At 40.8% G+C, this 26447-nt stretch overlaps 3 protein-coding genes across 5 annotated transcripts in view; 1 reads left to right on the top strand and 2 right to left on the bottom strand.

Moving 5' to 3' along the window:
- The first annotated feature begins 514 nt into the window (after window positions 1–514).
- LOC106638778 (transcription elongation factor Spt6) lies at window positions 515–7358 on the top strand. Its single transcript, XM_089597179.1, has 7 exons — window positions 515–1159; window positions 1646–1924; window positions 2020–2145; window positions 2341–2501; window positions 2581–6614; window positions 6721–7063; window positions 7150–7358. The coding sequence occupies exons 1-7, from the start codon at window positions 1121–1123 to the stop codon at window positions 7205–7207; spliced, it is 5040 nt and encodes a 1679-aa protein (XP_089453305.1). The 5' UTR covers window positions 515–1120; the 3' UTR covers window positions 7208–7358.
- Window positions 7359–11172: 3814 nt separating this feature from the next.
- Window positions 11173–12275, bottom strand: LOC111643138 (uncharacterized). Its single transcript, XM_023390345.2, has one exon. The coding sequence runs from the start codon at window positions 12028–12030 to the stop codon at window positions 11620–11622; it is 411 nt and encodes a 136-aa protein (XP_023246113.2). The 5' UTR covers window positions 12031–12275; the 3' UTR covers window positions 11173–11619.
- Window positions 12188–26447, bottom strand: part of aPKC (protein kinase C iota type) — a 32755-nt gene continuing 18495 nt past the window's right edge. For 2 of the 3 annotated variants that reach the window (XM_014352125.3, XM_014352124.3), the window contains 7 exons: window positions 17703–17753; window positions 14959–15044; window positions 14435–14720; window positions 13679–14215; window positions 13108–13577; window positions 12800–12915; window positions 12188–12367 (listed from right to left, as the gene is read on the bottom strand). In XM_014352125.3, the coding sequence (XP_014207611.2) occupies window positions 12280–12367; window positions 12800–12915; window positions 13108–13577; window positions 13679–14215; window positions 14435–14720; window positions 14959–15044; window positions 17703–17753 (1634 nt within the window). In that variant the 3' untranslated portion in view covers window positions 12188–12279. The remainder of the gene's footprint in view (window positions 12368–12799; window positions 12916–13107; window positions 13578–13678; window positions 14216–14434; window positions 14721–14958; window positions 15045–17702; window positions 17754–26447) is intronic. The other variant, XM_089597180.1, reaches the window with a different exon arrangement.

Here is a 26447-nt window from a genome sequence, read left to right as displayed (position 1 = left end):
TCATGATACAATCATTGATTGTCTCAATCATTATTCTAAACGTTAGTGAAAAAGGCGGTTAAGGACGTATACTTAGCCTGCGGACTATGGGTGTATTCCGCAAATGCTGCCAGCAGTTAAGTTACGTAGGTCGTGGTAACGCCGCATGGTCGGGTAGCGCTAGCGTCAACCTGTACTAACTGTCGGTGGGTTCCGCATGTCAACAAACTCCGAAATATCAGATGGCATGGGAGAGAAAATAGTAAAAAATATCAAAGTTTGTTGACATGCGGAACCCACCGACAGTTAGTACAGGTTGACGCTAGCGCTGCCCGACCATGCGGCGTTACCACGACCTACGTAACTTAACTGCTGGCAGCATTTGCGGAATACACCCATAGCCTAGAAAATTTTGCTAGTGACTTTCTTTAAAACAAAAAGGACACTTTTTAGTTCCAAATCAGCCGCGCAAGACAGCGCTAATTGTAAACTCTAACTAGCGAGTAGTGTATACTTTATTACTAGTTAACACATTTTCTAAAGATTAATTACTTGTAGATGTCTTGCAGACTCCTAAAATGTATGGCCTATTAAAAGACATTTTTGGGGAGTTTTGGAGGTAAATAATCAGATTAAGTATCTATAAGCTCCAAGATTCGAGGGAGCTGTGTGTGAAACTGTATAGTGTGGGCGTGACGTCACGAGGTCACGAGACTCACGAGCGATTTTCTCTTTTACTGTTGATGCTGCGGTGTAGTGTATACCTGTGTACCTATACCTATGCTGTTCTACTGGCACGCAGTATCTTCATCTCTGATGAATAACCTCTAAATTCACTACACATAATACACCATACTGTATCACTCTCTGCAGTGTCCTGGTGTCCTGTATGTTGCAAGTGTCGCAAGTCGTAACGACTGTGTGGTATACCTGCGTTCTGGAGAATAGATTTTCGCTGGTTGTAGTTTGTACTTAATTGTTGCAAGGACGACGATTGTGTTTATAAATAGTATTGACCAAAAAACGCAAGTGCAAAAAACTTTTGTTGAAAAATCGGGAGACGGTCAGTTAGTGTTGGTCGTCTCCCTGAGTACGTCTCCGTGAGTTTCGATAGAGAAATCATCTCAATTCGGCTGGAGCCATGGCCGATTTCCTAGACTCCGAGGCCGAGGAGAGTGAGGTTGGTGTCTTTTATTGTTGTTTATGTATAGTTATTATCTCTTTTAAGAGTAAAATTAAAAATTGTTTGCGTAGAGCAGCCTCTTCGAGGTTTGCTGGTAAAGCTCGTATCTTTGTTGTCGGATTCCTATACAGAAAAACACGTCTGGCTACGTATAAGTTATTTATATTTATACTGGTTAAAGACCTTGAGTACTGCTGGATGTTTTGGAAGCTACTTTGTATTCTTTTCTCATTGTTTTTGTTTTTAATAAAATATTGTAAACACCTGCTTGGTTAATTCTTATGTAATTTCATTCACTTAGTTCAGGATTCCAAAAATAATCATAATTATGCTTTTTCATGATGTTTCATAGGAAATGAATAATTTTTGAGTCCTTCATTACATTCAAACTGTATTGTGAATAGTAGTGATGTTCCTGTAAATACAATTTTTTCGTAATAAGTCATGTAAAGCATTACATTACGATCTACTTGAATATTTTAGGATGAAATGTTGGATGCAAAAGACAAGAAAAAATTGAAAAGAATTGCTGCCTCTGATAGTGAAGAGGAAGAGGAAGATGACGAAGAAAAGCTTAGAGAAGAGCTTAAAGATCTCATAGACGATGCCCCTATTGAGGAAGACGAAAGTGATGGAGAGGATAGCGATAATTCCACCAATTCTAAAAAACGAAAAAAAAGCGATGACGAAGACTTTGATGACCGTCTTGACGAAGAAGACTATGACGTTATTGAAGAAAATCTCGGTGTTAAAGTTGAAAGAGTAAGCAAATCCATTTTAATTTCAAACTGGTTTAACATAAAAGTTAATTCATTTTGTAATTAAATTGAGAAATCTTTGATAAACGATTATTTTAGAAACGATTTAAACGGTTGAAAAGAATAAAAGCTGAAGAATCTGAAGATGAGCAAGAACAAGAGCCAGAGGAGGAAAGAGATGCTATCGCAAACGAACTTTTTCCATCTGAATTGGGGTCTGGTGACGTAAGTATTCAGATAAACGCAAATTATTTGCTGAAAACGTAATCTTACACTTATGCTCATTGCACTTTTGCTTACTTCATGCTTATCATGCTAGGAAAGAGATACATTAGTGGTATGTCTAAGATAGCTGCTTTTCATTAAACCATCACTTATAGAGTTATTAAATACAAATTATGATGTGTTATTTTTATACAGGAGGATGAAAGGAGAAGCGAACGTAGTGTGAGACCTGCCCCAGAAGCTGATAGATACGGAGGAAGTGAAGAAGAGTCTGATGCCGATGATTTCATTGTGGATGACGATGGTAGACCTATCAGTGGAGGTAAAAAAAAGAAAAAGCACATCTTTTCAGACAGGTAAGAAAATCTAAAAAGTCCCAAACGTTTAAAATGTATGTTTTCGCTTACCAATTAAACACAATAACTGAAATTACAGTGCTCTTCAAGAGGCCCAAGATATTTTTGGAGTGGATTATGATTTTGACGAGTTTAGAAAATATGGCGACGATTATGAAGAGGAGGATGAAGAGCAAGATGAGGAAGATGAGGAAGATGACTATATTGATGAAGACGATGCAGACAAGCCGAGAAAAAAGAAAAAGGCTGCAAAGAAGAAAAGCACAGGGCGTACGATTCATACAGTATACGAGCCAAGCGATATTCGTCGTGGTTTCTTTACTGAAATGGACAGTGACATTCGTAAAATTGACATTCCCGAGCGTATGCAGCTTAGATCGACACCAGTTACACCAGCTACAGAAGAGGAGCTCGCGGAAGAAGCTCAATGGATCTACAATCAAGCGTTTGTGCGGAAAAATATTTCAGTACAGGACTCTCATTTAACCGAGGAGGCAAAAACGCGTGCCAAGAAAGGTCCGCAAACTGTTGGAAAAATCCAAAAAGCTCTGGAATTCATGCGCAACACTTATCAAGAGGTGCCATTTATTGCCTTTTATCGCAAAGAATACGTTCTTCCAGAGCTAAACATCAATGATCTGTGGAAGGTATACAAATATGATGCCAAATGGTGTCAATGGAACGAACGCAAAAAAGTGTTGTTAAATCTTTTCCGCAGAATGAAACGCTATCAGGAGGATCACATAATGAAAGATATAGATGCACCTCTTCCCGATAACATGCGCATCATTGAGGAAGAGGACGTTAAGCAGCTCGAAGGCGTCCAAACGACCGAAGAACTGAATGACTGCTATCGTCATTTCATGCTCTATTACAGTCATGAGATATCAAAAATGCAAGAGATAGTTCGCAAAGAGGAGAAAGAGAAGCGTCGAATCGAAAGGATACAAAAACGCAAACAACAGATCGCAGATGCCGAAGAAGCTGGCGAAGAACCGCCTCCTGAAGATCCCGAAGAAGATGACGAGTATGACGAATTTGATGCGACGCAAAAGCATACTATTCGCTCTGGTCCTTACTCAATTTGTAAAAAGGCAGGATTAGAAGATTTGGCGAAAAAATTTGGTTTGCCACCAGAACACTTTGCCAAAAATCTTGCTGAAGAGTACCAAATCTACGAAGTCGATCAGGAACCCAACGAACCCAGTGTAGTAGCTGCTGAATTTATCAGTCAAAAATTCCAAACGACAGAAGAAGTACTAAAGGCCGCTCAGCTCATGGTGGCAATACAGCTTGCAAGGGAGCCTTTGCTGCGTGAGTCTGTGAGAAAGGTTTATAAAGAAAAGGCTAAGATCTCTGTTCGACCTACAAAAAAAGGCATCAAGCTGATTGACGAGAATCATCCGATTAGCACGATGAAGTACCTGAAGGGCAAGCCTGTCAGAGATTTAGTTGGTGATCAATTTTTGAAACTAGTTATGGCAGAAGAGGAAAAGCTCATTGAGCTATCCTTTTCCGATAACATCGAAGGTAGTACTACAAATAATTATGTGGAACAAATGAAGCAGCTCTACGTTAGAGACGAGTTTAGTAAAAATGTCCAAGATTGGAACGCCCTGCGCGTAGGTAGTGTTGAAATGGCTTTGACAAAAATGGTGATTCCTGATTTGAAGAAAGAGCTTCGCTCAATGCTGCTAGCCGAATCCAAAGACTGTGTAATGCGCCACTGTGCACGAAAAATGTATAATTGGCTTAAGGTTGCACCTTACAAGTGTGAATTCCCCGACGAGGATGAGGAAGACTGGGACACTAGTAAAGGTCTCAGGGTTATGGGTCTTAGTTATGTGCCTGATTTTTCCGTCGCTTCGTTTACTTGTGTTGTTTCCCCGGAAGGTGAAGTTATTGATCATTTAAAATTGCCTCACATATTGAAGAAGAAAAATAGTTTTCGAGAAAGCGACAAAACCATGAAAGAAGCTGATATGTTGGCTCTAAGAAATTTCATTGCTACGAGAAAGCCCCACGTGATCGTCATTGGAGGTGAGTCGAGAGAAGCGACGATGATCGCCGAAGATATAAGAGAAGTTATTACCGCGCTCACGATGGAAGAGCAATTTCCAAGTATCAATGTTGAAATAATGGACAACGAACTGGCTCGCATCTATTCAAACAGTCACAAGGGCGTGTCGGACTTTTTAGATTATCCCGAGCTCTTGCGCCAGGCAATTTCGCTCGCTCGACGCCTTCAGGATCCTCTATTCGAGTTCAGTCAGTTGTGCAACCCCGATGACGAAATACTTTGCCTGAAATATCACCCGCTACAGGATCAACTGTCCAAAGAAGATCTCATAGAAAACATCAACATGGAGTTCGTGAATCGTACGTGCGAAGTTGGCGTTGACATAAACAAAGCTGTCCAACAGCCTTACTATTCTAGTCTTGTGCAATTTATCAGCGGTCTAGGTCCGCGTAAGGCGGCCAACATTATGAAATTGTTGAAGCAAACGAATCAGCGGCTCGAGAATCGATCGCAACTGGTCACGTTGCACCACATGGGTCCGAAAATTTATATAAACTGCGCGGGCTTCGTTAAGGTCGACACAAACAGCTTGGGCGACAGCACCGAGGCTTACGTCGAGATTCTCGACGGCTCGCGTATTCACCCCGAGACTTACGAATGGGCTCGGAAGATGGCTGTCGATGCCCTGGAGTACGACGACGAGGATGCGAATCACGGCGGTGCCCTCGAGGAGATCCTCGAATCACCCGAGAGGCTCAAAGATCTCGACCTCGATGCCTTTGCCGAGGAGTTGGAGCGCCAAGGCTTTGGCAACAAGTGCATTACCCTTTACGATATCAGGTCAGAGCTCAACAATCGCTACAAGGACCTGCGGCCAACATACCAGCCGCCGAATCCGGAACAATTGTTCAACATGCTGACGAAAGAAACTCCCGAAACCTTCTACGTCGGCAAGCTGCTTGAGACTACAGTCGTCGGGATAAGCTACAGAAAGCCAAAGGGTGAACAGCTGGAACAAGCCAATCCAGTGCGTAACGACGAGACGGGTCTCTGGCAATGTCCGTTCTGTCTGAAGAACGAGTTTCCCGAACTCTCCGAAGTTTGGAATCACTTCGACACGGGCGCGTGTCCTGGCAAAGCTGTCGGAATCCGGTTGCGTTTGGACAACGGCGTCTCGGGATACATTCACATAAAGAACTTGTCGGACAAGCATGTCACCAATCCAGAGGAACGAGTGCGGATCGGAAATCGGATATACTGTCGCATAGTCAAGATCGAGCCAGAGAGATTTGGCGTGGAAGCGACGAGTAAAAGTAGCGACCTCGCTGATAAAAACAACGACTGGAGGCCGCAGAAGGATCCTTACTACGACGCAGAGGTCGAAGCCAAGGACAATCTCGTGGAAGAAGAGGCGAAGAAAGTTAGTCAGCGTCAGATGTACGTGACGCGCGTCATTATCCACCCGTCGTTCCGCAATATCACTTACGCTGACGCCGAGAAGCTCATGCAGACGATGCAGCAGGGTGAGGCCATCATTCGGCCGTCGAGTAAGGGCGACGATCATCTGACAGTTACGTGGAAAGTAACTGAAGGTATTCATCAGCACATCGATGTGCGCGAAGAGGGCAAAGAGAACAAATATTCGTTAGGACGTAGCTTGTGGATCGGCAACGAGGAGTTTGAGGATCTCGATGAAATCATAGCCAGACACATCAATCCCATGGCAGCTTATGCTACAGAGTTACTTGATTTTAAATATTATAAGGGCAGCATCATGGGTTCGAAGGAAAAATCAGAGGAACTTCTCAAGGAACAAAAGAAGGAGAATCCAGGAGGTATACCGTATGTCGTTTCAGCGGCTAAGAATTACCCCGGAAAGTTCATGCTTTCGTATCTTCCTCGTACTCGGTGCCGGCACGAGTACATTTCAGTCACGCCGGATGGTTTTAGATTTAGGACAAACACATTCTCGCGAGTCAGCGATCTTTTCCGTTGGTTCAAAGAACACTTCAGAGATCCGATTCCAGGACAACACACTCCCAGCACACCTAGGGTATACGCCAATACACCTGGTGGCGGCGTAAATATAAATGGTAAGATTTTTTTCTTTTTTCAACTTTACCGTTTTACATTAATATGTCCTGTGTACACACTTGGATAAAATTATCGTTGTTTCATTTAATTGTTTATTGCTTGCAGGCATGAACCAGGAGGCGATTCAACGAGTGGCGCAAAATATGCCGAGGCACATGCTACATTCGTTATCACAAGTGGCCAACCAGACACCACATTACCCACAAACGCCTGGTGCAGCGAGCACAGCCACGGGATACGGTACCGTGCATGGTACGCCATATGCGATCAACACCCCCTACACCCCTTCAGGTCAAACACCGTACATTACGCCCTACCAGACGCCAGCGCAGCAAACTCCTGGCAGTCATCATGCAATGTCGGGTGGTCAGTTTGGACAGAATACGGATTGGTCGAAAGCGGCTGCTGCTTGGGCTAGACAATCAAATGGAACTCCCAGATCATCATCGTTAGTATTATTTTGATGAAAAATAAAGGCTTACTGTTGGCTATGAATTTTTATCTCATGAAATCTTATTAAAATGTTTTTTTCAGGAGCCCAAGAAGTATGAGTCTCAGCGGAGATGGCACACCACTGTATGATGAAAGTTGAGAAAGTGTAGGTTAAGGGTATTTGCATAAAAATAAATAAATTTTTAATTAATAATAAAACATATGTTATAAGAAATGTTTAAATGAAGGAATAAACATGTCTTAAGTGTATCATTGTTTTACCAAACAAAAAGCAATTGTTAAATACATAAGTCTTTTTTTTTTTTTAATTCATAAATCATTTACACTATATTAAAAGAATGGAATGTTATTGACTTTCAAGGGAATGACGTATGACACACAATATTCAGAATTTTGATTGTGTACATTTGTTGGTTTCTCACGAAAAAGAGTGATAGGTTTATAAGATTAACATTGCAAACGTGAAAAAGCTCTTTTTTTAGTTATTAAAAATTCCAAAGATGATATGGTTGAAATTTACTAAACTTATACTTGCAGGATGTAAACTATTAAATTTTTGAAAATATTGAGCATAAGTATATACTTATTTACTCATCTTATTTGAATACACTAACTCACACACTTCCCATATTATATCACCGACAATATTTGCTCTTTTCATTTTACTATACTATAAACGATTTGAGATATAAATCATGTCAGAAAAGTTTTTTCCACATTATTTCACTTAGATTCTTAATTACTTGAATTGATTGTTAACTGATTAATTGTTAGTTTTATGGGTCGAAAAAGTATTTTAATAAAAAAATTTGGGTAGTCAAAAAGATTTTAATAAATAGATACAGACCCATGTTTGTGAATTTTTAGCTAAAGTTTATTTTCCTTTGAAAAGTAAATACTCAATTCTGCCAGTTACGCATACAAAAAAATTTGTAAACAAGAGCAAACGAGCATTGCCAATATTTTTATGAAACAAAAAAAATTTACAACATATGCAGAAGCCGATGAACAAGTATTTACTACTACAATACAAATGTCTATAGTAATTTTCGAATTGTAAAATATGTTTAATTAAACCATACAAGCTATGACCATAAAATAAATACCTATGTTGTATTATGAGTTAAAATTGCTCGAGAATGTGTTACCCATACGAAGTTGGCAAATTCAATAAAAATCCGTTCAAATGCTCAATAAAGTGCTAACAAAATAGTCAAATGCTTGGATCATAATAAGTGGATGATTATAGATATAATGATGTTTAGTATTTTACTGTTAATTTTCGTCTAAAGAAATTAATTAAAAATTAACACCTAATTATAAACTCGTCAAGAGTTAACAACATTTGAGCTTACAGATACGTTTCGCAAATGTAATTATATATTTCAATTGGCCATTCTCTCGCTTTTCAAATGAAATATCAGACCTCTGCAAACAATCTCAGTAGCAACATTTTTATTATCTTAAAATTGGCAATCCCTTTAGATTTCTTAAATAATCCTTTCTAACGCATCAACTATAAATATATACATTCACAAGATTTTTGACGACTCATTTCCCCTCAAACAATCTTTCCACTATTTTTCGTAATATTCATTTTTTTTTTAGATTATATTACGAAATTATCAAATTGTAACTACGACGTCAATTTATACTGTTTTTAACATAATTGTATTATTCTTATTTACAGATTTTACGCATTTTTTTCTGTAAATAGCTCTTGTTCACACCTGTGTTTTTTTTTCTTTCTTTTTTTTTTTTTTTTTTTTTTTTTTTTTTGAGGAACGAATGCCACACACTTGAAAATAACTTTTTTACATTCTAATCTGCTGACAACAAATACATAGAGTGTCAACCAATCTCATTTAGACAATTTATAGTTTGTAATACCAATCAAAATGCAAGTTAAACTTTATAAAAATACGATCAACGTTCACATAATCAATAACAATTCAGTGTTATTTTATCTCAAATTTGCAATATTCACACCCACAACAGACAGCATCAGGCCATTATACATTAATTTCTCTTTATAATTCAACATTAATCAATATTCTGTGCTTATAGCAATAATTATAACCGGAATAACGGGAATATATATATATAAGTGCTTGTTCTTTCTTGCCTCTGATTTCATAACATATCTTTCACACATGATCCAGTTTATGCAAAAAATTCAAGTAACAAATGTTTTCGAAAATTTTTTTGCAAATTTTTCTCAACATGAGAATAATCGTCTTTTTTCATTTTTCGTTTTTCTTATTGAACAAATATGTTCTAAACTTTTTTCAGTAAATACAGACGAATCTACAGACACGTAATTTAGTAGAAACGCAGCATCAATCAAGGGACAAGAAATTGGAAAAATTGCCAAAATTTTCTCTGTGTTCTATTACAAACCTTTGGTTTTCTGCTGCCAATGATGTTTAGTTAATTTCAAAGTATTACCATACATGTATTGTTATTCTAAATGTTTTTTCAACTCCAAATACATATTTCAAGCATCTTGGCTCTCCTATACGTTACTTTATTCTGAATTTTCATTATTTCTCTAAGTAATATCATTATATCATATCAATTACTGGTTTCTTTTATTTTTCTCTTATTAATTTTCCACTAATTTATTTTACAATATAACTACAAACATTCACCTTTTAATAACTCCTAACTACGCGTGCATGTCAAATAGCTCCATCATGACTTTTAGAGTACAATTTCCTTTCTCTATATATATGTACAAACTCATTTTTCTTTCATATTACACTCATCAGGAGCTTTAATAAACTTTAATAAAACTGCACTGGTTCTCTTAATATTTATTGCGTGTATGATTTTTTGTTCGCTTGGAATTCAAATACATAATACCGTTTTGTTTGCAGACAATACCTATATTATACTCTCTTTCTCTTTGCTTATAAGTTATTCGACATTTTATCCAAACTGATGTTACACTATGAATTCATCGTAATTTTACGAGTGTTGAATTGAATTGTACCATAGTAAGTATTTCTCTAAAAGAACAGAAAATTTTTGTATTATAAATATGGAATATATTCAACTTGATTTGAATGACTTTCCTATCTAATTAACCATGTATATTTAATTATCATGCAAAGCAGCAAATTCATTTAAATTAAGTTGAATATCAATTCTCGAAACGTTGTCGTTCGAATATTAATATAGATGGAGATAATAGAGTTACTCTTATACAAATGTGTGTGTATTTTTTATTGAAGCTGCTATGTACTTGATTATTTTTTAACGAATGACCACAAGTCGATTATATTCATTGGAATGGTAATTATCGCAAGTAGTCAGGTATCCTTCAAATTCTCAATTAAAAGTTATTATTTTATATTGGAAGTGAGGCAAAGAAGGCTCATTAAAAAGTGTTGGAAGAAAATTTGTGAATATATATATATATATGTGTATGTATATTTCTCTTTATTGTTTTTTCAAAATTTTTTATTAACTTGAAAATTCGGAATGGTTAATCTTATGGAAAAACAAGGTATTTGTTTCCTCAAAATTACAATAATTGTTTGTTGATGATTACAAAAAATTATCTATACTTGGTAAATTCAAAAAAAATAATGCCTAAAAAAAATCTATTCCAATTTGACGCGAGATCCTCAGAAGGTGCTTTTGAACTTTCGAGCTTATTTCTCTCGTATTTACAAAATTAAAAAAAATTCATTAAAAAACTTTTCAAAATTGTGTAATGCTCAAAAGCCCAAAGCCCTTATCTATTGAGATCTCACGTTCCGCCTGAAGATAAAAGTCTTTCTTGTAAAAATTTGACCCTACGCAGCTTCATTATTCAATTATATTAAGATATAGATTCAACCACTGCTATAATCGAAAAATATAAATCCTGCCTTAAGTATGTGATTGTATTCCATCTATCAATGTAAATCTATACGTGAATTTCTCCCGCATTTCCACGTGTCATCATCTCAGACGTATCACGGCTCAATATCAGTTTCCATTCTTCAACTAACTACCTACTTTCAATGGCACATAAAATGCCGTTTTCAAGGAATTCTCTTCGAGTTAACGCAAACAGTCTCAATCGACAGAAAAAAACATTTTTTTTTTTCACGATCAAATTATTTATAAATTACTTGCTTTACAATTTTAAAGCTCTTCTATACTTAAATGTCGTGTCGCTATTGATTATATTAAGTTTTAGTGCTGAATACTTCAGATGCAAGGAAAAGTACGGAAAAAAAAAAGAAAAGAAATCTCATTGAAATCGGTTGCAACAACCAATCCTCATTGTAATAATCATTAAGAATGCAAATTCATTTCAAGATTGTAAAAATTACCCCAACCTCGTGGACTTGTTTTTTTGGCTTTTTTACTATTCTGTTTTGACATTTTCCAGACACGTGTGGTATATCAAAGCGTACAAAAAGCCTTTTGAGACAGCACCAATCCACATATTCCAGCCGGTGCTCATCACCAATAAAAGAAAAAACAACGGCACATCACTCGGCAACTGACTCATGCGTTCCTCTAGCATGTGGGTATTGTTGCATGGATCATATTCTAATTCAACGGAAGACAGAACATCTGCTTCAAGAGGCCTTTCTTGGGTATCTCGTCATCATCCACATCGTCGTAATCGTTCTCATCGAAGACGCTGCTTATCAACGAGCCAGCCTCGTTGTTGTTGTTGTTCGTGTTGTTGCTCGAGTTCATGGAATCGTAGCTGGCGTCTGTATAACTCAACGATCTCGAGTAGCTGCTTGGGCTGTCGTAACGAAAGGCAGGCGGCGGTGGCAGACTGTAGTCCGTGTTGTTGTAATTGTCGTCGCTCTGCATGCAGCGCATGAAAAAGAGCGGCGGTGGCTGCCGGTTGTACTGGAGCCGATGTTGCAGGGCAGAGTTGTCGTCCGCGATCGGTATGGCGAGGGGCGGGTGACGGGGCCGGGAGTCAAGCCCGTTGAACTGCAGCATGGCCAGCCGGTCTTGCAGTTCGTATATGTACGACTGGTGGAGTTGACGATGGCGCTCCTCGTGCTGTCGCAGAAGCAACTGCTGCTGGGCCAGCTCGAGCTCGATATCGTAGGCCGTGGGTATGTAAGTTGGTAACCGCTGGTGGTGGTACTGGTACTGGGTGTGCTGCTGGTGCTGGGTGTGCTGGATCACGATGGCGAGGTGTTGATCCTCCTCGCTGTACGACGCTTCTTGGCTCGGCGTCTCTTGTCACACGCAGTCCTCCAACGACATGAGCAGCGGGTTCACGTACTCGAAACCCTCGAATTCCGTCTGATCGATCCTCTCGATCACTCGCCTGATGAAATCAGAAATCACGAAATAATTCATCACTTGAAATTCATCAATCAGATGTACGCAAAAACAAAAGCACGATCCGAGAGCTTGCAAAACGCTAGAATAACACGCGGGGGGGGGGAAGAAAACTTGGGAAACTTTCATCGGACAAAGAAGTCAAAGAGAACAACGGGCTAAAGTTCGTGGAATAATTTGCTGCATAATTCAAAGCGAAACGGCCTCACCGAGACCTCTGCTTTCAAAAGCCAAGAATATTTTTGTACAAGTACGTATTTGTAGATTATATTGCACAAAAATCTTAAAGTATACTCAATCAGAGCACGTGCGGGATGGGAATAAAAAAATACGGTCGAAAAGCCACGAAGAAAAAAAAAAAAAAAAAGGAAAAGGATGGGGACGAACTATGCGACAAGGGAGAAAAAGAGCGACTTACGGATCATCAGGCGTGAGATGTACTGGCTCGTCCGTGAATTCGGGCGGGAAGTTTGCCAAGTCGCGATCGGAATTCAGCCGCGGCTTGTACGGCGGCGTGACCTGTTTCTGCTCCAGCTGCAACACACACATTAAACGCAAAGCATCGGTTAGCTATGATGAAAGGAGTTGGAGGAAAAGGTAAATAAAAAGATATGCAGCTGCGAATTGAAAAAGGCATCGGAAAAATCAGGTCAGTATATCTGTCCGTCCAGCCCGCAGTATCTAGGTTTACATTCGTAATATCGAAGGAGGAAAACTTGGCCTCACCATCTCCCAGTCGATTGCTTTGAAGAACGGGTGGTTCATGATGTCGGTGAAGGCGTTCCGGCTACCACAGCCAAGGCGCTCGGCCGGCTCCTTGCAGAGGAAACCCTTGAGCACCGAGGCAGCCTTGACGGAGAGCGAGCGCGGTATACGTATGGTCTTCTGCAGTATGACCTGGAAGAGGTAGTCCTCGGTGTTTTGGTCCGGATTCTCCGAGGCCCCGGCTATGTCGAACGGACTCCGGCCCGCCAGCATCTCGTAAAGCAAGACTCCCAGAGCCCACCAGTCCACCGAGAAGCCGTAATCCTCGCCCCGCAGGATCTCGGGCGCTATGTAATTCGGCGTGCCGCAGAAGGTTGCCGTGGTGTCGCCCTCGCGCACACCCTCCTTACACATGCCGTAGTCGGTCAGCTTGACATGGCCCTCGTGGTCGAGCAGGACGTTGTCGAGCTTCAGATCCCGGTAAATTATACCTGCTCGCGCATTCGTACATACGATACAATGAGAATTGTCACGAAAAACGGACAGAAGAGAAGAAAAAAAAAAAAAAAAAAAAAAAAAGTAAGTCACGGACCCTTGGTGTGCAAAAAGTTGAGGGCGAGACTGATCTCGGCGGCGTAAAATCTGGCGTGCTCCTCGGGTAGCCGGCGCTGCCTCTGCATGTGGAACATAAGATCACCACCCCGCACGAACTCGATGACGAAGAAGAGCCTCGAGGGCGTCTGGAAGCACGAGTGGAGGCCGACGAGGAAGGGATGATTCGAGGCAGTCTCGAAGACGTGTTTTTCCGTCTGTACCCAGTCGATGTCCTCGTCGTCGGTGACCAGGGCCTTTTTGATGACCTTCATCGCGTATATGCGCTTTGTCGCCTTGAGCTCGACCATGAGCACCTTGGCGTACGAGCCGCGGCCAATCACCCGTATCAGCTCAAAGTCCTGGAGGCTGTACTGCCGGTCGCTCGCCCCCTCGACGCCCGCCATCTCGTCCAGGGCCAGCTCCTCGCCACCCTCGAGCTCGCCCGGGCCCGTCGTCGCGGCTGAACCTCCCGCCGAATCCGAGCTGGCTTTGCTGTTGTCCTTGTAGCGGTGCTGGTGATCCTTGGACGAACCAACTGTGGAACAAAGACGCGTGGGTTTCCGATAAGTTTACCGATGCCTCGCGGTAAAATGTACCGACCGCTTCGAAGTATGTTATACGGTATAATGTCCTTTGCTTATTTCTTTAGACGTAACAAACAACGCCGATTTTCGGACCAAGCATTATCGACTCTTTGGATGAGAGCAGTACTTGATAAAAAAAAAAAAAAAAAAAAAAAAAAAAAGGAACTCACGTCGGCCGTAGGCGCCCTCCTCGTTGGTGTTGTCGGTGCCATGGTAAAAGTCGAGGTGTATCCCCTGAGGACTCGATTGGGGGGACGAGTCGAGTTGGGCCTGTTCGCCGTTCCGCTCGCCGGTCTGCTGGTCACCCGGGCCGCCCGGCTGTTGTTGCTGGTTCAGGCAGGGCTTGCGCACGAGCTTGTGGCACTTTTTGTGCACCAGGAGCTTGCACTGGATGCACTTGAAACCCTGGCGGCCTAGGCCCCAGATTCGGTCCTGGCAGAAGGCGCAAAAGGCGCGCTGGAAAATTGTTTTTTTTTTGTTTTCATTTTTCATAATTATACATGTATATTGGTTGAGGGGGGTTTTTTAACGAGCTCGAACACATTGCACTTTGAGATTGGTGAGATTAAAATTTACATAAAGTTAATTTCATGCCGAATCGACCACGTCGGTGTAAATGTATATATGTACGCATTCATAAAAGGTCTGTGGCAACGATTGTGGGTATAATATGCACGTAATAGAAGCAACTTACCCTGTTGAAACGCTTGGCCTGGAATATGTGTCCGTTCACCCGGTAGAGCTTTCTCCATCTGCGTGCACCGCGTCTGTAGATACTCCCTGTTGATAACGAATAAAAGGTGAGATTGGAAGGAGAAAAAAAAAACAACACTCGATTTAGCGCCCAGATCCGATGCGTATGGGGAGCGAAATATAATCATCACGCTTTACGATAAGGATAATTGCTCCCTTTGGGGAAAATTGAAAAGCTGTGCCCTTTTTTTATTTCATTTAAGTTTGCGTACAATGTTTGTTTTGCTCGATAAGTCGTATAAAAATGTAAATAAACGAGATCAACTCCTTCCCTCGAATGAATGAACCCCACGAGAAAATACAAATGCCCTCGATCAAAGCAAATGGCTCGAAAAGCTCGATAAAAATGTATACACGTGTGTATACCTACATGCGAGACGTTACAACTTTGTGTATATACGTATAGAAAAAGGGGGAGGGGGATGAAAAAAAGGGTACTCGTATACATGAGAAAAAAAAAAGGGAAAGCCCTCGAGCTGCTGCTCAATCTCTTTCAATGCTCCATCGCCGTCAACGAGTCTTTACTCTCGGTGTACACACATCTTTTTTCGCGCGCTCAAGTGTACTCGGGTATACATATTACACTCGCGGGGGGGGGGGGGTAGTGGAAGAGCAACGCGCGTCTCGTCGGGGCGGCGAAAAATCGGCCTCGGATAATTTTCCCTGACGTCCCGTGTGCTGCACTCGGTGTTAATACGTGGGTGCACGTGCAGTACGTGTGTACATATAAGAGGGGCGTCTTAATTGAGGCCGAGCTGTTTGCGGCTCCGTGTGAGACTGTGCTCGTTTTCGGGCTCGCTATAGGAAAATAGAGCAAAATAAATTAAAGAAAAGAAAAAAAGGGACTCCGAGACGGGCGTGAGAGGGAAATTAATTATACCTTGTTTTCTCGCACGTTTTTTTTTTTTTTTTTTTTTTTTTTTTTTCATACACAGTTCGCGTGACTCCTTGATCGGAGGATACAGTTTTCGTGCTTTATATACGCGTGAAAAATCGTTTGCTTGAAAATATACCTCGTATACACGTGGTTTCGATTACGGGCGGAGATTGGTATGACAAAATCCGCGAATTCGTTCGTAGAAAACCACACAAATGTTTACGTCAAATATATCGTATTTACGGCACTATATCGGTTATGATATCACCTTCACTGTAAATCGGCAAATGAGTAACCAAATTGATGTTTGATCCAAATATCCTTATGGAATTGAAAAATATTTTGTAATAATTGTATCGCGATGTTTGGCACCTTCGCGTATCAATTGCCTTTGAAAACAACTATTAGATCTAATTGAAAAAGAAAAATTGGTTTGGTTATTCATCACGAGCCTGTGAACACTATATTTTATACTACAACACATTCGACGCAAAACAGCAATTTCAACTAGATAATTTATTGAACGTGACTTATTTTCGTAAATTTCTCACTTGCCGTAAAATTTCGAGGAAGCTTTGAAAATTCTTTGATTTTTTTTTGTTCCTATTCTCTTGTTCACCGTGAAAAACTACCCGAAATCAAGGAATGTGAAAGGAAAGAAAAACCACACCTGGCTGTGCAAAGCTGCTTATGAGCATCCGCAGGTAACACACTGCCGCCTCATACTCTTCCATGTCCGACACTCGCAACTAAACTGTAGCACAAAAACGTTATAGTTTACACGTGACGGAGACGGTACACATAAACATATACCTATACATACGCGTAGGTACGAAATTATACCGGCATCACTGTACACATTATATATACAGGGTCCTCTTCGAGAGAGTGTTGGACCTTTACATAAGTATAGGTACATTTGTAAATATTACATCCGGGGATACCCAACGTGAGGGACACGTGCGCGCGCGCGGCTGCAGTAAAATTTTCACGATAAGCCGGAAAGGTATTTTTCAATGGGAGGAGCTTTGTATGGTTTTCCTTATTTATGAAGTCGAAAAGTGTCGCCTCTATATGCGACTTGTATTTATGTGGGCACATTGAGTCGAAGCGCAGCATTTTCTACGATTTTGCGTGAATCACCGATTGGAAAAATTTTGATACATATCTCGTATTTCACTTCATTCGAGCGTATACAGAAAATTTTTTGCGGAGCACGAAAGTTAACTCGACGTATTATTTATTAACAAAGTCTTTGCTCGCGGGAAACAAAGTTTTACTACTCGAGTCAATTTTCACTCCCGTGCCTAAAACACTACCAATCCAAAACTTTTTTTTTTTTTTTTACGTAATCTCGAAACAGAGAGGCCTTTCTGAGCACGATCTCGTTAAATTAGCGAGCTAGCGTTGGTTTTTCCCGAAGGCAAAATATCCCCTCTCCCCCTGCCCCCATTTTCTCTTGACCCGTTTTTCCTTTGCTCTTGGCGAATTTTTGCCGAACCAAACCTGCAGTTTCGCTTCCTCGGCTCTTTCTAAATGGTTATCTCTCTACTATATAATACCCGTACACACAAGGGGCAAATATTCGATAGCTTTGAATTTTCTTTCTTTTCATTCTCTGTTGCATCAATTATTTCCAATTTTACGATAAAGTATTGCCTCTTGGTTTCTCCCTGATTGAAAACAGTATAGTCTCGAAACAATCGATGACAAAAAAAAAAAAAAAAAAAAAAAGACAATCAAAAAATATTTCTCGAGGGTCCCTGGCCATGGAAAAGTCTGTATGGACGTATACATGTTATACTTACGGTCCTCGCCCTGGCATGGCATCCCCGGCGCAGGCGGTACATTGGGAAAGACTGCAACACAGAAAAGCAGAAGGAGACATTTATTATTGCTTAAAATATAAACATAATGGAAATTCATGTTTGTACGCATTACACAAAACGACCCAAGTATGCCTACAAAGTTTTGTACTTGCGCGAAACTATAGCGTCCACACCCTTTTGGGCAGTACAGAAATTAATGATACCGATATACGTTTATATTTTGTACGTGACTTGGTTTCATGCTGGGTGGAGCTTTGGAGCATTAGGGTGTAGGAATGAAATTTATCGGTGCGATTTTCCGCTCGGAATAATGTTGTTCCTCCTCGTTATGACATATATACATAGGTACACTCTATTGTGGGCGCTCTCGTTATACACTTTGACGTTATCCGAGTCTAAATCTATTTTTCGGACGCCAACGCTGATTTATGAGCAACGGGGGTTTTTTTTTTTTTTTTTTGTTCGTCGCACTCCAAAAGGCAATAAATATACGGGCTCATTATATAATATGTTTGCATTTTATAAAAATGTAACGACAACAACAACAACAACAACAACAACACCCAAAGTTTCGTGTTTGCTCGATTGCGGATTAGAAATGGTATTCCAAAGTTTGCGATCTATGATGGAAAAACAAACAATCGCCGACTCGAAAGTGTCCACGTATATATGAACGGAGACAGAGACGCGTTAAAGAGCGACGTGACACGATAGGGTCAAGTTGGAGACTCGGAGGCGCCTCGAGGGGAGAGGGATGGATGTCTCTCTTTGGAGAAGACGCTCGTGTTTGCTCTGCTATAGCTTCTTTGGGGCTAGTCTCTGATTCACGCCGTGTATATAATCTCCTATGTGCCGTGTGTACACACGTATATAGTACATCAAAAAGTCGCTCTCCGTAAATCTATATCTCCCGCTCACTTGGACGCGCTTTTCTCTTCAAATATATACTCTCCCCCCCCCCTTTGCTTTTAGGTGCTTATCCATTTACGTATACAAGAGAGATGAGTTTTCGTTCTATCTTCGTAACCGAATCTGGAAAATTTGCGCCTCTCCGAGTTAAGGAGGCGTTGGGCAGAATAAAAGATACACCGAGGAATGATCATTGCGATGGCTCTCGAGTTTATTTAACTTGACACGCGCTGAGATTACCTTGGGACTTTAGGTGATGTTTTCTCCCCTTTTCCGCTGATTTACGTATCAAGTTACGTTGTTTTTTTTTTTTAAATTATATATCTTACGCGTGTGGTTCGAGAGCAATCCAAAAACGCCACCTTTGCGGAGTTGAAAAATAAAACTGCAGCACCATCACCCGCGAGTTCTCACTACCTGCAGCCTCGTAACGAGCTCAGATCCACCCCCCAGCCATGCTCGTCTCTTACGTTCCTGGAGTCTCTGCTATGACTTCCCTCCCTCATCGCTGTAATACACCACTTGTGCACGCGAAAAAAAAAAAGGAAAGAGACAAGAGAGGACCGACTATTGGATGCATGTGAGACACCGATGTACACGTGTATAATGGAGGGAAAATGGCCTACTTTGGTGCATCAGTATACCTAACGCCACTACCCCCTTGCTTTTTTCCTCCCTTTTCGAATTTCCCTCTCCAACCGAGGAAAAGATCGTCATCGATTTTTCCCAGTGGTTCTGTTGGGATGTACCTAATGTGTGTGGGTAAAAAAAAAAAAAAAAAAAAAAAATTCATCAAAAGTCACACGTATACAACATTGTTGTTGAATAACTTCAAGCCCCACCCAAACATCTCACGCCTCACGCGACCAATGTGCAGAAAAGAAGCGAAAGCCAGAGCTTGCAGCTTGTAACTTTACTCGTGTATGTACGTATGTATACGCACACGCGCTCAGAGGGGGGGGAGGAAAAAAAACAGTGTACGTATATACATACAACACACGGAGAGGCGTACTTTGAGGCACGTGGTTTCGTTTCTGGCTCGCATAAAGTGCTCGAGCGACGAGTCGTTGTAGGCGTCGTTGGCGCCGATCCGCGAGCACGAGGGAGCTTTGCCAACTCGGGAGGGGCCGAAGGAAGAGCTACAGCGGCACGGGCGCCGAGGGTAGTGTCTCGGGGCTGTAAGGAGTAGGATATACTGGAAGCTCCGGGGAGATTTACGAAGTTTGTGACCGCAGTTTGTCGCAGCGGCAGCCGAGCTCTGCACGTAAAAATCTAGGGTTTTTTTTTTTTTTTTTTTTTTTTGTTTTCTCTTTGACAAAACGCGCGCAAACTTACACGGCATTGCGCTTTTCTCGGCTCGTTTCTTCCTTTGTTTTTTTTTTTTTTTTTTTTTCCTTTTATTTTGCGATTTTCAATGTTATCATATGCTCTGGAATTAACGTCTACACGCTGTAGAGACAGAAGAATCTTCGAGGATATTTATAACGAGATGCCTGACAAGGCAAACATTCCCTTCCCCTCCAACTTTTTAACGAACGAAAAAAAAAAAAAAAAAAAAACAAAAAAAAATATGCCCAATCATCTAATCAAAAACATCAATTCTGTGTTTTTCGATTATTAATAAAAAAAAAAAACAAAAGAGGCTCACGTGAAAAGGAATAAAAAGTAATTAGGACGACGAGGCCGGACCAGCTCGCATGGCTCTCCGGAGGAAAAGGAAATAAAAGGGAGGCCCTCCCTCGAGCTTTCGAAAATAATCTCATTGTTTCCCCCGAGAGAAAGAAAGTGAGGGGGGGGGACAAAGAGAGAGAGAGAGAGAGAGAGAATGAAATGGTATTTCCCCGAGTGTTAAAAGCTCGAGGGGCGCAAGAAAACCTGGCAAAAAATATAATATGGTATATTCATATGTATATATACGTGCTCCGGGAAATCCCAGGAAATAACAAACAGCAAAAATAATGATAATGATAACGTAATTGTGTAGTGGCGGCGCGGAGTGCAGGTACTTACGAAAAGAAAGTTGCTCCCACCAAAGTTCGGATCTGATGAACTTTTTTTATCGTATGGCTAGGTAGGTGTACCCATGGATCCGGGACATAAATTAGTGAGAGCCAACTCGAACGAAACTAAATCTTAATTTACCCAAAAAAAAAATTTACTTGTGACATAATACCAACGCAGAGAAAAACAAATGTATTCGCCTTCCAATTTGAAAATGGCACCGTGTTAATGACAAATTTACGCCTTACAACGTGCAGGAGTGTAAAAATGTATCGCGACCTCTCGCGTACTCGGCCTATATATCCTACAGTTTCCGCAGTGCTCGTCCCGTAAATTTTTAAATATACCTGACTGCAGAGACCTTGACGGCCATTGTCGGCGGGCCCGTTGCTACGGCGCACCTGCACCAGCGCAGGAAAATCAAGGTAAGGCAGCGGGTAGACGTGGATCAGCGCGGCCCGGAACATCGCCGAGTAGAACTCGGTACTCATGGTCTCGCCCTCTCTCCCGTTGATTGAAAAAAAAGCTCTCGTTGATCTCAAGTATGCATTTCAAGGTCACGCATAAACCTACATACACCTAGTGGACATTTCGATATACGTATATATACCTATGTAATATAATCCTATTGAACTTGACACATTGTGAACTTTGACCAAATCTCGCTCGGCTCGCTCATCGATAAGATAAAGCAGCGCTCATATGTTGTACACCGTCGCGTGAAAAAACAACCTCGCGACACCTGCAGCTTCAAATGTACAATAATAGGCCAAAATTCCTTTTTTTTTTTTTTTTTTTTTTTTTTTACCACTCGTGTACTAATCTGACAAGGACAAAAAAACTAATGTCTTTGTATCAGCGTCACTTGACAATCGCGCACCATGACAAAAGATGATGTGGATGTAGCCTGTGGTACACGTTGCGCACAGAGTACTTGTTCAGGTAACGGGCAAAGCGTTGACGATCCAGTCAAACGTCGTCGTTGCCGAGGATGCGAACAAAGGAGGACGCGGCAGATGAGCAGCCGTCGAGTCGTGGCTCGCATTATCGTCGAACTAAACCGTCGCTGTTACCTTTGCCGTGACTTTCCTCGCAAAGTAGGTACTTACGCGCGAATATATATATACGTTTGTGTATATGTATAGGAGAGATAACGATAGCCGATAGATAGAGACGTACAAACAAACACGTTTTGCTTTTATTACGTATACTATCTTGGATTGGGTGTTTGTTAGTGTATACAATATATGTATGTACGTGTGGCGCAGGGATCAATAAAAAGAGAGAGAGAGAGAGAGAGAGAGAGAGGGAAAAGCTCCTCGACACAAAGCTGCTTATCGGACCTCCCTTTCCGCCTCTGCTTCTTTATTTTGATGACTGCATAGCTTTTTTCCTCTTTTTCTTTTTTAGTTTTATCGTCTAGTGGTACCTAGAGCGTGTGCTGGACCTTTTTTTAGCAGTGCGGGCTTATCGAAGGCAGTTGCGCTTTTTTTATTATTATTATTATTTTGGTTGCGTAAATAATCGCTGAGCCAGCTGATGGTGACGATGATATATTTTCATCACTGAGTCTGGCTCTAATGTTTTTGCTTTTCAAGAGGCCATTGGGCTAATCGATATTTGGATTTATCTAAAGCTCATAGAGATTTTTTTTTTTTTTTTTTGTTTTTTTTTGGCCCATTAATGATTTTTCGTGATTTTTTAATTCTTTCATTCACGAGTACCATATTGTGTCCTGGTATCGGTCCTCGTACAAAAATCGGATCGGCGATTTCTTGGGAAAAAAGAGTCGTAGGTACTCCAAGTGGCGGTGAAATAACACGTATACGTATTATTTGGCAGCTATTGTTACGATGGCTCATGATGGAATATTCGTGTTTGGAGCAGCTTGAAATATATATTTCCGGTGTGTGTGTGTGTAAACATTCTGATATACTCAAGTTAAAAAAAAAAAAAAAAAAAAAAAAAAACAATACAGGTGTATCGAAAAAGGAAATGAATCGTTTCAGTGATTGATAGCGGCTGTTTCTTCGACATCTTTTTTTTTTTTTCACTCATGTGATGGATCAAGGTTAGGACGTGATAAAAATATTACAGTACGAAATACTCTTCAGTACGTGTATTTTACAGTTATATTCACAGGTTATTTTTTTGCCAATTTTTTCCCCAACCTTTTTTCTTTGAAGAATTTCAGCCTGATATTTATCGTTTTAAAATAAGAAAATAAGAGACAGTTTTTTTTCCCCTTGTAACATTTGCAGAGTTCACTTTGTGTATAAATTACATCTGCTCGAGCCTCTCACATCCCTCCAAACGTCAGACAATTGGCTCAAGTAGCTTTTCTTTTAGAACGGAGAACCTTAAAAGGTGCTAGAGACACACACGGTTCAAGGAGATGTAGGGAAAAGCGCAAACAGCCGATCCATCAACAAAAAAATGTCCACGCCCTACACCAGTACATTGTACCATCACACAGCATCATTGTCACGCATAGCTCCCATAAATATGCGGACTGTGTTGTATTATATATAATTGCGGAGAGCCAGAAAATAAGCTCTTGGAACCCCGCCAGCCGGGACCGCTTGGATACGCCCTTTTTTTTTCTTTTCCATTGAAGGACACACGTGCCTCGTCAATTGATACAAGTTTTCGCGAACGCCAAGTTTCATTCGACGCGTCGGTTACACGATCGTACATATTTATGGATGTCTTATACGCCAAGCAGTGGTCCATCGCTGCTACACTTTTGTATCGGACTCCCGAATGATCGTAGATATGTGTAGGTCACGCGTGCAAGAAAATCGATTGATCGACGATTTTGAGAATTTATCGGAATCGATTTTCAGTTTGCCGTGGTGGTCACGCGAGTTACCCGATGGGTTCGGGACGACGACATATTTGTCTTTGGCTGCGTATACCCATTTGGATGACATCAAAGCCATTGATAAATTTCAATGACAACACATCGTAGGGAATATTAATGGACCGAAATTAAAAAGACAGAAGGTGAGGTGGGTATTATTAATCGACGAGGTGCACGAAATTTTGAGAGAAAGAGGGCGAAAAAAAGCGCTCTACGTCTTTAGAGTACGTTTCAAGTCATCCCCGGTTATCTTTCGGGTAATAATTGTAGTATGTGTATGTCTGTAGATGTATGTAGCATAAACGTTACCACATATATATCGCACATTAAGCGCAGGTACATCATATGTGCGATATTAGGAAAGGACGCGAAATTTACACGCGGGCGCCCACGAAATGAATTACGGGAGCAATTTCGGGGTGTAATCTGCCCTCACCCTCTGTTTTTTTTTTTTTTTTTTTTACTCTTCCCCGGACCCACGGACGCAAGGACAGCCCTTATCCTCGCGCGCCTCATCGCGAAAGAATCAGAGACCCAATTAATTGCCACTTGGGTGAAAAGCGTACGATAACGACTGGCAAAATCGCAAGATCCAGTTTTAACCTGTTTAGTAGTGAGACTCGTCTTCGGATCGATTGCTCTATTGCAAAATACACGGCTATGTAAATGTAGGGACGGTGATGTTTGGACGTAATCAATTAGAGGGCCAGAAAAGCAGAGAAGTGTTTACGCGGCACATCGATGTTTATGCAAAGTATCTCCTCTCTGATTGTTCCGGAGTGGATTTTGGCTCGAGCTATCTCTCGGTTCGTGCTAATTTGATAACAAAGCCCATTGCAGCTGTAATAGTGGACAGAAAAGTGCTGGCGGGTGAGATTTATGCTGATGAGAGTAAACGACGATTGGCTCTTTTTTTTTTTTTTTTTTTTTTTATGCTTAAAGGTAACAGTAGTAGACTTTGTGCTGTTATTTTTCCTATTATGTAATCCTTTGCGAGTGCGTGTAAGCTAAAAATTTTAAAACATGGCGCAAATTTTTTATCTATTTTTCACGTCTAATGCCCAAGAGAGATTACACACGCGAAAAAACATACGAGGAGGGGAATGGGGGATCAAAGGTGTTGGCGTGCGTGTTTGGGTGGGCGTAAATTGTAAAAACTTGCGCAAACATCAAATATTTTTTAATAAACGCTGTCTCTACGTTTTTGTTGCTGCAACGTGTATACCTACTGTACATGCACAGAGCGAAGAGCACGATGCACTCAACAAATTGAACATCGTGGTTCTATCATACATCGTGTGTTTGGTACAACCGTAACATGATTTTTTTTTTTTTTTTTTCATTCCAGGAAAAGTGCTCATTGTTAAATAAAGAGGAATATTCTCTGTATATTTTTTTTACTCTTTCGTTCAAGTAAATAACGAATTTTAACTTTCTGCATTTAAACAAATTCTTTCAATGTTTCTTGCGGTAAAAATCAACACAACATGGTATGTATGAGGATAAAACCGAAGCGTATATACCATTATTGCTTCCCACACCTCGATGCCATACATCATACACCTCCTCCCTCCAAGTCGATACATGTCCATAGCCGTATCAAGGGTACACGATACAGGACGCACCGATGACATTCCACTAACGGCTCTTGAATGATAATCGCGCCATAAAAATCGAATATATCGGCAAAGAGATTTAGAAACCTGTAGGCAAGGGGAGGCCAAATCGATGAGGAACCATCGGCGTGCAAGACAATAAGTACAGAAGAGCCAAATCGCTCATGAAAGCTCGTTTCGCCTCCTCTTTTTCTCACTCTTCATACTCGTTACGTGTACGGAAAACAACACACGTATGCGTATATTTTTAACCTATACAAATGATTTACAGAGTTATTTTTACTAACTATAATTTTTACCAATGATTCAAAATAATTTAAGATTTAACAGTGATTTAATCTTGATTTAAATCGTTTAAATCACGTCGCACGTATGAGCATCCATTTACTCTTATACAGCTCCAGTGTATATACATATGCATATGTAGCTGCCGTATACGACTCTCTCTCGCTCTCCTGACCTGCATTCGTTCGGTGTGCCATTATATAGGTACACATGTATTCGGGAAAATCCATCCCTTGGAGCATTCAATCTACCGTTTGCTCGACAATTTTTTTTTTTTTTTTTTTTTTTTCATTCTCCCTTTTGCTTTGCCAATGCATACAATGCATGTGTTACGTAAACAGCGCGCGACTCATTTATTTCTCCTCCGATGCACATGGGACGAATCTATATATGTACTTGATTTTTATTTATTTGCAAAAATAAAGGCACCGAGGAGTTTTTGTAACATTAGTGGGTACATAAGTACAATTGCGGATAAACGTATATGTATGTAGCGATTCATCGAAAAAGTCGAAGAAAACACAGCACGGCTTTCATCATAAATGTGAGATAAGTATTCAAGTAGAACTAGCGCTCACACTATAGAACTGATCGATTAATGTACCAAAGTATTGTGTGCACGGGATCCCACGACAAGTTGAACGACGGCACGTCACGGGCAACATATACACGAAGAAGGTATTAAAAAAGGTCTTTTCCCTATTTTTTTTCCCAATCATCTATAATTAACTCGAACCACTCGAATATCGTTCGAATATCTCGTGGTAAGTTAATGTTCCCATCTTTTCTCTCTCGCTTATTTTATTTTGAGCCCTCGAGGTGTATTATTCAGCAACACCCGGCCCTCGTGGGGATGTACCGCGGCCTACGCGACCTGCACCGAAATAATCGCGACCCCAAAAGTTATAATGGAACGCGTTGCCGAACGAAAGCGTCATTAGCGATAATGAGAGGTATAGGGTATATGCAGCCCAAATAAAGTTAACCCCAGCGATTCACTGTTCTTTCGGGTCTTTTGTTGTGCGAATTTTTTTTTTTTTTTTTTTTTTT

The sequence above is a fragment of the Copidosoma floridanum genome, unplaced genomic scaffold (genome assembly GCF_036245765.1).
Source record: "Copidosoma floridanum isolate Cflo_tuat_1 unplaced genomic scaffold, Cflo_Japanese_pri ptg000030l, whole genome shotgun sequence".
NCBI lineage: Eukaryota > Metazoa > Arthropoda > Insecta > Hymenoptera > Encyrtidae > Copidosoma > Copidosoma floridanum.
This window is presented reverse-complemented; position numbering and strand designations above follow the sequence as displayed.

What these genes read in the sequence shown, in the direction of transcription:
- LOC111643138 (XM_023390345.2), bottom strand. Translation starts at nt 12,030, where the DNA reads ATGCTGCAGTTCAACGGGCTTGACTCCCGGCCCCGTCACCCGCCCCTC.
- LOC106638778 (XM_089597179.1), top strand. Translation starts at nt 1,121, where the DNA reads ATGGCCGATTTCCTAGACTCCGAGGCCGAGGAGAGTGAG. An exon ending in TCGGTGTTAAAGTTGAAAGA is followed by an intron (nt 1,925 to 2,019) that starts GTAAGCAAATCC and finishes CGATTATTTTAG; the next exon opens with AAACGATTTAAACGGTTGAA. An exon ending in GGAACTCCCAGATCATCATC is followed by an intron (nt 7,064 to 7,149) that starts GTTAGTATTATT and finishes TGTTTTTTTCAG; the next exon opens with GAGCCCAAGAAGTATGAGTC.